Raw genomic sequence first — 14,698 nt, 5'->3', positions numbered from 1 at the left:
GTTAAAGCGTTCGCTCGTCACGCCGAAAGCCAGGGTTCGATTTCCCACATGGGTACAATGTGTGAAGCCCATTTCTGGTGTACCCCCACCGTGATATTCCTGGAATATTGCTAAAAGCGGCGTAAAACCATTACCAGTCAGTCGGTCAATAAACCAGAGTGTGAAATCGATTACTGCAGTAAAATGCCTAACTGTTACAAGATGCGTGTTCAGCAAAAATGACAAAATCCCGGGCCTTTTTCCTTCTACTGAGCGATCGTTAACATATTTCTCGATGCCGACTTAGTTGAAGCATATGGACCGCTACCTTCGAAATTCAAGTTAGCCCGCTAGTCCGGGACTACAATATTGTGCAAAGGACAAGTAAGAATCCGATTATGGTCGATTGATTGACTGGTAGCAGTTGGATCGACAATTCTAAATAGATTAATATCAATGATTTCAATTTGCTTCAAACTGGAAGTGGATATTACTGACATAAATGTGAAGACTGCAAACATTTGTGTCTGCAGCAACTAAGACTGGTTATTAACTGTAATAAAAAAATGTGTGTAATTAGTTTTCCAATCGTCTTAAGAAACACATTTCTAGGGCTTAGACTGCACAAGATCGATTATCCATTCAATAACAATTCCGGTCCACTGTGATTTTCACCATCCAATAGGATTACTTTATTGGTAGAAACATTCAGCGTTATCACCTGTACGCGTCTTGTCTTGTAGTATGCCCTCTCAAACAATAAGGAAAGGTCTTTCAGAGGTCGCACACCCCTACCCCCGCCTTTATGCTCAGGAAAGCATTTCAACATCTAAATCTCCATAAAAGATATTTCTGATTCAATAGATGATGGCTTGGCCCTACGAAGTCGTGATTTCGAAAGTAGATTATCGCCTAACTTGGTTTAGAACAGGCGTTTTGATTGGTTGTTTGATTCCAGGGTCATGAGCGAAAGAAATTGTGTGCTACGTTAGTGATAGGTCAGATGGAATCGGTGACGTAACTTCCAAATATAGCTATGGTGTAGAACTAGATAATCGAGAATGTTCTTTTTCAGCACTGCACCTGAACACAGCGGTGTTCCAGCATTATTAGCATCAGGCTTACAGTGGTTGTAGTGGTAAGACGACTCTGTGCTCCATTGAGACAGAAACTCTACCTGACAACACATATCGAGTCATGATTCAAGATGAGTCATTTGTGGTAAATAATTCAGGTTTTTGTCTGTTTAAGACTTTTAAAATATACATTAATCAGCATCTCACATCCCAACACGATCGCTACATAATATCATGAAACAACGAAGGAGTTCTTCTTGTTTCAGCTGATAAATTATCTATTAAATTGTCCTTTTCTTCGTATTTGTTTACAAAAACAAATACTTTGGACAGAGGTTTGTTTACAGATCAGTATTCATGTTTTAATCCTACTTAGTTTTTTATTCATTGGAATTCATTTGAAATTACCAAATATTTTGTTCAATATTTCGAGGATCACTTTTTAACGTACTCGAAGTAAATATGGCCAAGCAACACAAAGGATTAGGTTTTGCACTACTTAATAAAAATACTGTGCAAATTCACAAAATTAATTTTCCTGTTTAAAATTTAAATTAAAATTCGAAACTTTAAATCTTTCACTTACTATTTTCGATTTACCTGTGGAAAAGACTTCGCTTCGTTCATATATGATCAATGTCATTTCAACATGCGGGATGCAATACTATTAATGCTATGAATGGTTCGGTGAAGTAAGATTTTATTATAACAATAATCCTTCATTCTATGAATCATTGATATAAGTAGCGACTGGAATGAATCATTGTCCCCGCAAATATGCGTGTGTATAATATTGATAAACTATTCGAAAATTACACATGGTTGGTTCATTACAATTACGTATGTTGTTGCGAATACAAAGAATACACATTTATTTTTTACTGTTTCCATAAAAATACCATCAGGAAGACAAATAGTTTATTTTCTCAAGACGATTTGGTTGCATAAAATGTCAGTGATTAGATACTACATTCAGTGTTCTGGAAGAATGTGCCATGACATCTTCAAAACAACAAACACAAAATTATCGGTGGGTATTTAAATAAATGGATGTTCTGTAAGGATGACTTTTAAACCACAGAATACAGTAGAAGCATCTCACCTGCATATATCGACGCCGCTGCAGATAATGTCAGCAGACATTGGTGAAGTAATCTTTTCAAGTTTCTCGAAAGATGACCCATGTTGGTAATTCCTCAATACAAGACGAAACTCGAAATTAATCTGCTCTTCGGGAATGTTCACTCGATTAAAAGGCTCGGTGTTGATGCGAATTGTCAGAAAATACCATACTCCATTCAAGATAATGCTGCACTGTCGCCGTCCCGCGATCAATTGCTTGAAGCAGACGATTTCCGACCTGTTTGGCAATACTGGAAGCAGACTGTTCTGCGCATGCGCGGTCGCTAGGTTCGGAATCGTTGAAACCAGTTTGGTTTGCTAAAAAGTACACGTACGTCACCTCAATAAACTGACGTTGCTTTATCCCTCTTTACCCTTGAAATGGTTGAATAAGTCAAAGGTCACGTTGGAGGGATGTTTTAAGTCTTCACTTCATGTGTATTTTTATGTTGAATCTTAGAGGTATCATTTAAGCTTCGCCTGAGAGGCAGTTAAATGTAAAGTATGTTTGCTTTTTTCATACGTGTAAACTGAAAGTGTGGTAAGTGTGTTGGAATACTATATATGTGTCACGACATGTTCTTAGATCTGGATTTGATTCACCGATAAACTACTTTCCGTTTTCTGTGACATTTCAATTTCACCAATGAATGGACTGTGTGTATGTTGTGCGGCAACTTAAAATGTCACCCTATTCATTTATTCATGTTAATTTCTGTTTGTGAAATAAAGTATTTGTGTTTAGAAGTTTACAAAATACAGAGAAACCTGATTAAGTGAAAACCCAAGCACTCTAATCGATGACAGTAGTCATATATTAAAGATCAAAGTAACTTAGCTTATCTCGAAGCACTTAAAACATAGCCTGGATAGATGAGGTGAGGTTAAAAGGGGTATGTGGTCTTATGAAAATTTATTGAACTTGTTCTTGAGTGTATGTCTGTGTGTGAGTGTGTCTGCCTGTGCGTGTGTGCCTGCGTGTGTGTGAGAGTGAGCCTGCGCTTGTGTGAAAGAGTGTGCCTACGTGTGTGTGTGTGTGTGTGCGTGCGTGTGTGTGTGTGCGTGCGCGCGTGCGCGCGCGTGTGTGAGAGAGTGTGTGTGCCTGTGGGAGTGTGTGCGTGCGCACACGTGTGTGTGAGAGTGTGTGTGCCTGTGGGAGTGTGTGCCGATGTGCGTGTGTGTGTTAATGCCTGCGTGTGTGTGAGGGAGTGTCTGCATGTGTATGTATGTATTTCATATCGTTCATATAGCTCCACCAAACCTACACCAAACCGATCCTGATTTATCCCCTTAATGTCGAGCGCCAGGCAGGCCTACAACAACCAAACTATAGCCCCAACACCCTTTTCATCTGTTATGTCACAATTTATTCCATGAGCTGTGGATTGGACTTGTCTATAAATCAGCTACATCGTCGCGTGACAGCTCTGTGTTGTAGCAGGTCCAGAGGGCCAAGACTGCACGTATACGAGATCTACGAAGATCTGTGAAACTCCAGATGATTCAAGGTATCAACTTGTACCCCAGCGAGAGCTCCAGAAGATTCTACTAGGGACGATCTTATACACGTGCGACATCCACACTAAACTTTGCGAGGGGTGGTCATGTGAAACTTCAGATTCAATTTAATCAGATTTAATCAGGACTGAGCATGTACACCGGCTAAAACTCAAGGAGATTCTCCGTGAGCTTTTGAATCTCTTGTGTCATGTTTCATGAAGCGACTCTAGCTTACGCTTGTCGGAAGTCAGTGTCAAACTGTGGCAATTATGATTGCATAACAAATACACGCACACACACGCACGCACGCGCAAACACACACACACACACACACACACACACCTTTCTCAAAAAGCTGTATCCGCCCCTGGATTGTCATAGCGTCGCGATCGCTTTGTAAAACAGTACACCTGCAAGATTACCGGACGATTCTATGAAGGACGAGGATGTACACCTGCAAGGGCTCAAGAATGTTCTCCTAGGGACGAGCCTGTATACGTTCGATAGCGCCGACGCTTCTATGAGCGACGGCCATTTACAGCTGTGACAGCGCCAAAAGACCCTGTGGGACGGGCATCTACACCTGCCAGGGCTCGAGAAGATTCTACGAGGGACGAGCCTGCATGCCTGCGAGTGAAGATTCTACGGGATTGGCAACCGGCACCGACAGCTGATCAATACCGGCGTTGTAAGGGCAGACACGCTGCCTGGTTTACGCTGACATGGAGATGTGGGACGACTACCATGTCAACATACAGGTAGATGCTCTGTTTGTTTTGGTTACCGATACAGAGCCTCCAGGGACACCTACGGTTGGCCCAAGCCAAAGTGTGACTGGCGACATTTTCTTGAAGTTTGACTGGCGCCAGATCTCGGCAATAATAACATAGTTTGCTTGCTTGCTTGCTTGCTTGCTTGTTTTTTTGTTCGTTCGTTCGTTTGTAATTTATCGTATTACAGCTTTAGCCCACTGATGCCCTCACTTTGAACGTTATACTGACACTGCGCAGAACAGTCCCTTTTAACAGCACATTGTGTACCAGGCAAAGTAACAGCAAGTACCATCTTTTAACGTCTTTGATTATGACATTACCAGGGTTCGAACCACGTGCATGTATTCAATCAACTACGAAGTTGGTCTCAGGAACGATTTCAAGAAAACTAGTTGTCAAAAGTATGAAGGAATATTTTTCAGTATGTTGGTGAAAAATGAATTAACCTCATTTAGTGGAAACTTGCTACTCAACTAATAGTAAATATTGACGACAATCATGGTATTTGAATTTGCACGTGTAGTCCCTCCTATTTCCAAACATTTATCTTAGAAATAAGGTACCGTTGTTTATCGCATTGAGTTTTATTAAATAAGCATCTCGAATCTTTTAGCGGCTGTAATCCTAAATGGAAGACTGGTTAACAGAACAGAATTTAACGCTCAGTGATGATGATGATGATGATGATTTTGTTTGCAGTATATCTACTACAGCTAGGGCAGTATACGAACTAGGGGACCCAGATTATGAGATAGACCAGCTGGATGTTCTATCGTAGATTTGATATTTTCAATGGAATCAACAACGGAAAGTGCTGATATGAACTCTTCTGAAATGCATTTTGGACGTATTGTCGGCCATATGCCGCTAGAAGTACAAATCTTTCGCTTCCGCCAAGACATAATAGAACCATGTAGCGAAAGGAAAATTGGCATTGAAAAAAAACTTGAAGAATCTTAAACAGTTCCAATGAAAATATGCAAAATTTGGTATCTATACTGATCAAAAAAAGAAATTTTAAGGGAACGAATATAATAATAATAGTCTATTTACCATGCGCATTATCACAATGCATGCTCGAAGCGCCCGGATAACCCAAGCTGCCGGTGAGGCGCTAGAATCCCACCGGGTACCCATTTTCTGCAAAATGCATAACACAAATTTTCGTATTTACCGACTTAAGGCTGCGACTAAAGCAAGGAAATGTAAATGCTTTTTTAAACCGTAAGCTCAGGCTGACCAATTATCAGTTTGTAGCCTCAAAGACCATGGTACTATCGATTAATGCCATCGGCATACACTCACATCACCCTTTATTCCCTGCAGGACAATAACTGAGATTGATAAGTCATACACGATTATTCCGATGACGGTGTACAATCTAAACAAATTGTATTGAGATGCTGGATTTTGTATTGAACTAAATCCAACTAAATAATTAAACGAACAAATACAGTTACATCAGGAGTATGGCTTCTTGAAAGCAATTGATCATATGGTGACAACTTGGTAATATACCTAGTGCTTAGGGAAAAAACAATGATTAATAATACAGTTTCTTCTTGCACAGAACGGCCATACAACACGACAACAGCTGTAACCAATCGTTCATTTACATTGTTGAGACTCACAATAGAGATGAACGCCACACTGATTTAAGGCAAGGATTGTCTCAATAGGACTTCTTCTAGACTAACAACTAGTCTATTAAATGAACATTTTTACAGAATAAAAGCTCATAGTAAAAAATTGAAATATAATGAAAAGGAGCCCTGAGACTTTCGTCAAGCTGTTGAAATCAGCTAGACTTGCACATTTTCTAGACTTGCGTGGGCTTTCTGGGATATAGTTGCTTCAGGGTCTGTATGACAGACTAGACTTCTTCATGCAGCTTATTATTTCAATTTGTATGCAAGCGCATGCGAGCTGATTAAAAGAGCATAGCACGAGTATTCTCACGTTCCGTCGTGGAAATAGAATATTTATTATATATTACAGATTAGAGATGAAAATGCAGCAGGGAGGGTTCGGGTGATCCTGGCACAGTCAGGATGGTAAGGCTGATCATCAGCTCAGGGCCCTCGCCCCCCCCTACACGCAGCCCAGACAGCGACTGGGACTTGTCCCAGGACACACTGCCTAGTCGAACCCACCAAGAACTTTCCGGAGAATATGAAGGCTGCCCATTATTATTATAAATACCTGATTGTCAGGAATCTGTGGAATTTGGTGAGGGTTCAAACATGTGCAACTGAAGACAACAAGAAGCCCTGTTGAATGCCTGAGTTAGGCTCTAGATTTAGGCTCATTTTTTCACATAATCATCTCATACTTCCGGGTACCTACAAAAATATGTGCTGGGCTTCTGTGAAAGTAATAGATACATTTTGAACTTGTCGATGGACCAATGTTAGTGCTACCAATTCCTTCATTCACGCCAAACCGTCTGTGGTTATTTTAAAAAACAAGTTTTAATAATGCCGCTTATTGCCTACATGAATAAAAAATATTAATACAACGCTCCCGGCAGTTGCCATAGCAACGGAAAGGAATATCATGGCATACATTGTTTGCACTGCTATATGAATTTATGGTATGCATGGAGCATTGTTTGAACATAGAAATGTTTGGCATTTATGTATTCCAAGGAAGAATATGAAAAACAAACACCAAATATATCAAACATATGTTTCCCAACCATCATCACACCTTACCCGCCAGTGTGCAAATGTTGTCACAGATTGTTAATGGAAGTTGTAAGCCACTCAAACACTGTGCGTTTACATTTCTTCGAAATATTTAAACTTGATGTCTATAGCTTTGTATTCATGCGCGGGAACCACTTTACAAAATCAATGACAATTGCAATATACTTGAACGTGTTTCGCAAACGGCCTAAGTGAACGGGATGTGGGTTGATAATACCGGTAGATATTGATAAAGGTAACATACGGATTGGGAGGTAATATTTTTTAAATGGCCATCAATTCTGTTCATTAGATTCTAATACATATGTTAATGATTGCTCTGTGTATCATTGTGTTCTTACAATAACGCACTAGAACCTCGAAGGATTGGCCGATATGGCTGAAATCTTGCCGATGTGACATTAAAAATATTAACTCACTCACTCACTCACTCACTAGAAGGATTAGAGAAACTAGTTATCTATTACTTGTCACGTTTATGATACGAAGTCCAATGTTATTCACAATTCTGAACTCGTGAAGTTCCAGGTTAGAATTGATCTTCAGTAACCCATACTTGTCGAAAGAGGCAACTAACGGGATCTGGTGGTCAGGTTCCCTGACTTGGTTGGCACATGTCGTCGTATCCCAATTGCGTAGATCGATGTTCATGCTGCTGATCACTGGATTGTCTGGTCCAGACTCGATTATTTACAGACCGCCGCCATATACCTAGAATATTGCTGAGTGCGGCGTAAAACTAATCTCACTCACTCACTCACAATTTTGACTTGCACTTTATGTTCCTGTGTTTTGTTTCAGGTGATAATTTGACTTGCCTTTGCACGTGTTTGTGACAGGTCCACAATATATATGTCCACCTTTTTGCGATCATTACTTGCTAGTGATTCATGCCAGTATCGGAATCGAGCGGTCTTCAATGGTATTTCTTATGATTATTGACAGGTTTTATATGTAAGTACTATTCAACAGCGTTAAAATCAATCCACTCACAGTATCATTATCAATAAGAGATGAAACAGATTTACCGTCATAGTAATGATTATTGCACTTGAATCAGTGTATGACGGAGTCTGAAAATCTATCAAAGAAGTCGTGGCATATAATGCGACCAGTGTCACGAGTCTGTCTGTGTGTCTGTCATCGCCCTCTTTGTGTTTTTCTTCCAGTAATTCTCATCGGTAAAGCCTACGGTCTTCCGTGGAATTTGGTGAGGGTTCAAATGTGTGTAACTGATGACAACAAGAAGCTGTAGGTTGAGTGCCTGATTTAGGATCTGAAAAGCATTGTTTTCACATAATCATCTCATACTTCCGGGTACCCACTCACTGCTGAATGAATATTATAATACGTCTGAAAATCTAACAAAGAAGTTGTGGCATGTAATGCGTCCCGATTCACGTTTCTGACTGTGTGTCTTTCATCACCCTATTTGTGTGTTTTTTAAATAATTCTAATCGGTATTATCTTACCTTCATGTAAAACACTTTAATTTCATTGGTCAATGACGGTTTAAGGAGGGTGACAACTAGAAAAAATATTACCCGCTGCCACGGTAACCGCCAAGCTCTACGCCGAGAAGCTGAAGCGCTAACAATCGTATGACGTCATAATATGACGCATGCCGTGCCCGGAGTTCGAAAACCGTTCGATCAACTGTTTTTGTGTTCACTTTGTACAGATTTATTTTACCGACTTTCACTGCTTTATTTAAGCTATTTTATACATTGAGTGGTTTGCACACTCAGCTTAAACATAATTAATAACTTTTGTAGCAGTTTTATGCTTGTCAGAATATGTTTCACTGATGTTAAAAATCCAGTCGAGAGGCAGACGCCATTTTGTTTGCATGCCAGATAGTCGGTAGCGATCTTTAACGTAAAATAAAATGATATTTTGTACATTTAACATGGCGGTAAGATAAATACGTTGTATGCTTCTCTCGAGGTCAATACGGCCTACCGGCTCGGGTGACACTGCTACAAAGAGGCGTACATCAGAACGTCTCAATCTCACTATGGAACTGCTAATTTTTGGCTGTAAGAAAAATGTTTTTACTGACTCTGTTTTTGACTTGTTCATACAATTGGGAAAATATTATTTGTACAAATGCAGGCTCAATTCTGTTTCACCAAATATTGATCTGTTTAGAAGTCAGTTGAGATTGAGATATAGTATTGAAAAATGTATTTTCTTTAACAAAAGCTGTAACGTCGAATTTATTCGAAATGGCTCTTATATCATGGCTTATTCAAAGACGACTGAATTAATTATATTATTAATATGTTTGATAATTAAAAGTAATCTTGTACTTGTGTGAAAGTTGAGTGAATGGATTGTCTTGTTTCGTAAAAAATTCCACCTGTATCCGATTACATTACTGTATATCTTCAGACTGAGCTGTCCCCTGGCTGCCTAGTTTTGATTGTAACAGGGATTCAGAAATAAAATTTAAATTACACAACAACAAAAAATGTTTTATGATGTAAGAAGATATAACAAAGCGACAGCTTCGCAAGCACAACAATACTACTCGTGTGAGTACAATCAACCGTAACCTGTCGATAGTACTGGCACATTATGGCATCGGGTACATTTTCGAGGCGGGTCAAGTTGAGTGTATGGAGAAAGAAGATATAATGTTTGTTTATTGTTCTACACCTCTCTTAGCAATGTTGCAGCTATATTACACCGGTCTGTAAATAATCCAGTCTGGATCAGACAATCCAGTGATCAACAGCATGAGCAACTATCTACGCAATTGGGATACGATGACATGTGTCAACCAAGCCAGGTCGCCTCTTGCGAATTCTAACCCGGATTTTCACGGGTAGAGTGAGTGAGTGAATACAAGCATTCGTGAGGGAGTTAGGAATAAGCAGCAGTTGATCATTATTGCAGACGAGTATTTCCTGGATGGTCGTACAGTTTATCCTTACGGTAAGGTAAGTGATCTAATAGAACAAGTATTAAATCTGGGATTGCACCTTCTTAGTAAAATACAAGTGTACAGGTTATATTTGTTTTGAGGTACACAAAGGACGTGGTGCCTTTTAAAAAGTAAACATTTGTAAGATTAGTTATATTTTGGCTTGCCTAGTAACGTACGTGATTGTCGGGAATTTGTGGAATTTGGTGCAAACATGTGCAACTGATGACAACAAGAAGCCCTGTAGGTTGAATACCTGATTTAGGCTTTAGAAAGCGGTGTTTTCTCATCATCATCTCATACTTCCGGGTACCCACTCACTGCTGAATTGATATAATATGTACTTGGATTCATGAAAATAATAAATGCATTTTGAACTCAGAGTGAGTCCCCTAATCATAATCGAGACCAATAGTTGTCGGACATTCGTTATTGTGGAAGTTGGAATGACTCAATGGCTTAATCCGCTGTGTGTTGGCGATTTGGTGTTCGACTCCGGTTTGGATTCAGCCCAAAACCTTCTATAGTTTGTACTTTACCAAGACAATCTGAAATCATAAAAAATAACACGTGTTGCAGTTCTATGCATGTTCATAACTGGCAGCAATTCAAATTTAATACAATATTTAATAAAATAATTAAAGGTTAGGTTTACATTTGCTTTCGTTTAGCTGGCATCCTGATTTGTTGAGCAAGAACGTTTACCCTACCCTGAACTCGCCACATCAAGATTAACACATATCAATTATGCATGGTAATTCGCCAACTGTGTAATGCAGTTTTCAAGATGTTCATTGTTCTATTGGACATTCTGTTAAGCTCGAGCCCAGCATATTTATGTACATGAATAATACAATCTGCTACTCAGTACGAGTTCCAGGAGTGGCAGTATGGCTGAGTGTTTAGAAATACCGCCTGTGTGAAGAGCATTGAAGTTATATAGTGCTCCGTGTTGGTGGCAACTGGATTCACCTACAGGCAGTGTTCGAAATAGCCACTTGCCCGCTAGCCCTTGCAGTTGGGTAGTAAAAATCCAGTCGGGCCAGTAAATTTCCACAGTCACTAGCCCGACTGACTAGTGACTTTTCATGGTGTCATTTTGTAAATATATCACTCTCTCCGACTTGTTAAGTTAATACACTTTTAAATCATGCAAGATTATGGCCCGATAAAAATGTTCATCTTATCAGCAGCTTAATGATGAAACCCGTGTCTACGTTCAAATTTCGGGCTAGTGAATTATTTTGTGGGCTTGTAACTTTCAGGCATAGTTAGACCGAATACCTAGCAAAATTTGGAAACTTTTTCGCACACTGCCTACAGGTCACGAATGGAGGTCCCGAATGGAGGTCACGACTGGAGGTCACTGCTGGAGCTTCATTTGAGGAAACGTCATGGACAAGCACAAGAGATCCATATTTGGTTCCCGGAACTGCATTATTTACAAGACGAAAAAGCTTTCAGTTAAGGTTATGCAAATTATCATTTGTGCTCATAAGCGAAAAACAGAGTACGTTCATTTAGCTCATCTCTTAGCGAACACCGGGTGTCGTCACTATTTGATAGTGATTCATAACACTATGGTACAATAGAATGTCAACTTCGAATGTTCAAATGTTTATGAATGTCAAATTGGGATGGTTCCACGTGTCCGTGAAAACGTGAAGTTATCTAGTCCCATCGGATGCAAAAGCAAGTCAGTTGTTCATCTGCCAAACAAAACAACATACGGTACAAGTTGAAACAGAAGATTGCATCGGAGATAATGTTTGCCTGTTATCTGACTGACTGACTGACTGAATTTGGTTTTTCTGCCGCTTTAAGCAATATTCCAGCAACATCGAGGCGGGCGACACCAGAAATGGTTGCCTGTTATCAACCTTGTTTGGATGCCTTCTTGAGGCTTTGTTAGCCTAGTCCAACAAGGGTCAGCAAGCGTCGCATGGGAATCTTGGAAATCTTGGTAGCATCGGTGGTACATCAAACAGTGTGAAATGCAGAACACCCACCCACCCCCACCTGCCACCCCCGAGTGGTATGCTATCAACCACTGGTTTGTCTATTATTTGTAGGTCGTGTTTTTTTCAGTGAGTAAAGGAGTATTTACATGCCGTCCATACAGCAGTGACAATAACGGCATGAAACAACATCCTTCATGTAAATCAGAATTGTTAGTATATTGTTACTCAGGTATCATGCATCGCTGCTGTCGCCAGAAAAGTTGTATCAATAATGGGAATCGAACAAATCTTCCTGGTGAAAGACGACCGCAGTAACCACTCGACCACCTTCAGTGAGGGAACTACTACCACCGGACAAGTAAACATCTCCAAGACTATCATGTTTAATACCATAGATCTCCACTAGACAGAACTTAGTCCAGATAAACAGTATGCCCAAACGTTCAAACAATCTCAACGAATGGCCACAGAAGCTTGAAGTCAAATGCAAACAGTTAAATTGTGGCTGTAAAATGGTTTATTCTAATCAATACTTCCATAGCAACATCGACGACCCCTTTAATCGATGGAGAACTATTCCCATGAGTTCTTGGAATAGGGTGGATGTTTTCACAGAAATATGTAACCAGCATTCATGTTTCCAATAACTGTGGTCTAGTTGACAGCGCGTCAGCTCGGAGAGGGGGAGGTCGGTGTGTTCATCCCCTCGCCACTTCATACTAAGCGGTGTTACTTGTTGGTACCGTGCCTAGCGCTCGGCATGGATTATATACATTATACTATGTCTGCGAGGAGTATCAGAGTTAAACTATGGCATGGTACCTGCTTAGGCTGGCACCTCGTATTCTGTAGGGATCATATCATGAGTGTGAAAGTTTGTTTTGTCCGAGTGTCTGCAGATTCATGTAGTGTCGTATAAAACCACAGGATAGTGTTATTTTTAGTGATCTCTTGCAAATGTGCGCTATCTTCTGACAGATCTTGTTTAAGATAAGATCTCTTCAAATATCGTTGCGGTGCGGTAGCCTAGTTGCTAAAGCCTTCGCTCATCCCGCCGAATACCCGGTTAAACTTTCAATTCCCCACATTGGTACAATATGTGAAGACCATTTGGGATGTCCTCCGCGTGATATTGCTGGAATATTGATAAAACCAGTGTAAAACCAAAATCACTCACTCACTCTTCAAATATCAGGAAGAACGTGTAACTAAGGAGCTCTAAAGACGTATAATTGATGAAAGATGTTGTTTGTTTCAAAGTATTATTCATTAAATTATAGAATTTTCATCGTATTTATGGCGTTATGATTACGCCATACCATGGTAGTGTGCTAGAGCGTTCACTGAGGGTCAGATCATGCTTAATAATAAGTACAAAGATAACCGTGAAATATACGTCTGGCCATGTAAAGTACTTGGAATTGCATGTCGTATCCATAAGTTACCCACACGAGGTATCCACAAGCTGTTTTTTTCCGTATCTACAAAGTCACACATGATGTGTTCATAATTACAAACGTCCCTTATTCACAAACTTCATACATGACGTATCCATAACTACACACGTGCCCCAACAACAAATTACTCACTACTCTCTCCACAAATTCACACGTACAGATTTGCATTTAATGCATAGACAACTTCTTCATTGCAATGGATGCGACCTTTCGGTGTATTTGCTAATATCGTTATCACCACTTGCTTGATAACGGTGTTAGCATCTACACCGAAACGTCGCGTCCATTGCATTAAAGAAGCTGTCTGTCCATAAAAATGCGTTCCTGTTTATCATACCAGCTTCTAAATGCCACTCAAAGAAGTTCAACTACACACGTGTTGTATCCACAAGCTACAGAAATGCCGTATTCATTAACTGCACTCATGACGTATCCACAAGCTACAGAAATGCCGTATTCATTAACTGCACTCAAGACGTATCCACAAAATACAGAAATGCCGTATTCATTAACTGCACTCATGACGTATCCACAAACTACAGAAATGCCGTATTCATTAACTGCACTCATGACGTATCCACAAACTACAGAAATGCCGTATTCATTAACTGCACTCATGACGTATCCACAAACTACAGAAATGCCGTATTCATTAACTGCACTCATGACGTATCCACAAACTACAGAAATGCCGTATTCATTAACTGCACTCATGACGTATCCACAAACTACAGAAATGCCGTATTCATTAACTGCACTCATGACGTATCCACAAACTACAGAAATGCCGTATTCATTAACTGCAATCATGACGTATCAACAAACTACGCAAATACGCTATATCCAAAAGCTTCACAAATGTCACAGCTAAAGTTATGCCTATCACAAACATGAACATAATCCATGTCACATCCTGAAAACAATCAATACCCTATGCTTACCATTACCCTCCCCAAAAGAAGACACGTCTTATCCCAACTTTAATGCGCCGTGAGCAGCCCTAAGCATATTCTGCATCCTATCCAGAACCCACTCCCTACCCTAAGCTGGCTATGGAACGTCAATGTAAGAGAATTAATAACCAGTGTTGATATCCCTTTGATTATTCCCTTTGTACTCGAATATAATAAATATTTTTTTATAAGAAAGGATTTATGGCCTGATCCTTGTTACAGCCTATCACAACAGAAGTA

At 39.9% G+C, this 14,698-nt stretch overlaps 1 protein-coding gene across 1 annotated transcript in view; it reads right to left on the bottom strand.

Moving 5' to 3' along the window:
* The window catches only part of LOC124280094, a 35,474-nt gene extending 33,065 nt beyond the window's left edge, over positions 1-2,409 (bottom strand). Inside the window, exon 1 of the mRNA XM_046715983.1 lies at positions 2,158-2,409. Coding sequence (XP_046571939.1) covers positions 2,158-2,239 — 82 coding nt within the window. The 5' untranslated portion in view covers positions 2,240-2,409. The remainder of the gene's footprint in view (positions 1-2,157) is intronic.
* Between the last annotated feature and the right edge of the window lie 12,289 nt (positions 2,410-14,698).

The sequence above is a fragment of the Haliotis rubra genome, unplaced genomic scaffold (assembly GCF_003918875.1).
Source record: "Haliotis rubra isolate DU_JTF1 unplaced genomic scaffold, ASM391887v1 Scf26, whole genome shotgun sequence".
NCBI classification, from domain to species: Eukaryota; Metazoa; Mollusca; class Gastropoda; order Lepetellida; family Haliotidae; genus Haliotis; species Haliotis rubra.
Note: the sequence above shows the minus strand (reverse complement) of the source record. Positions and strands in the feature narration are given on the sequence as shown.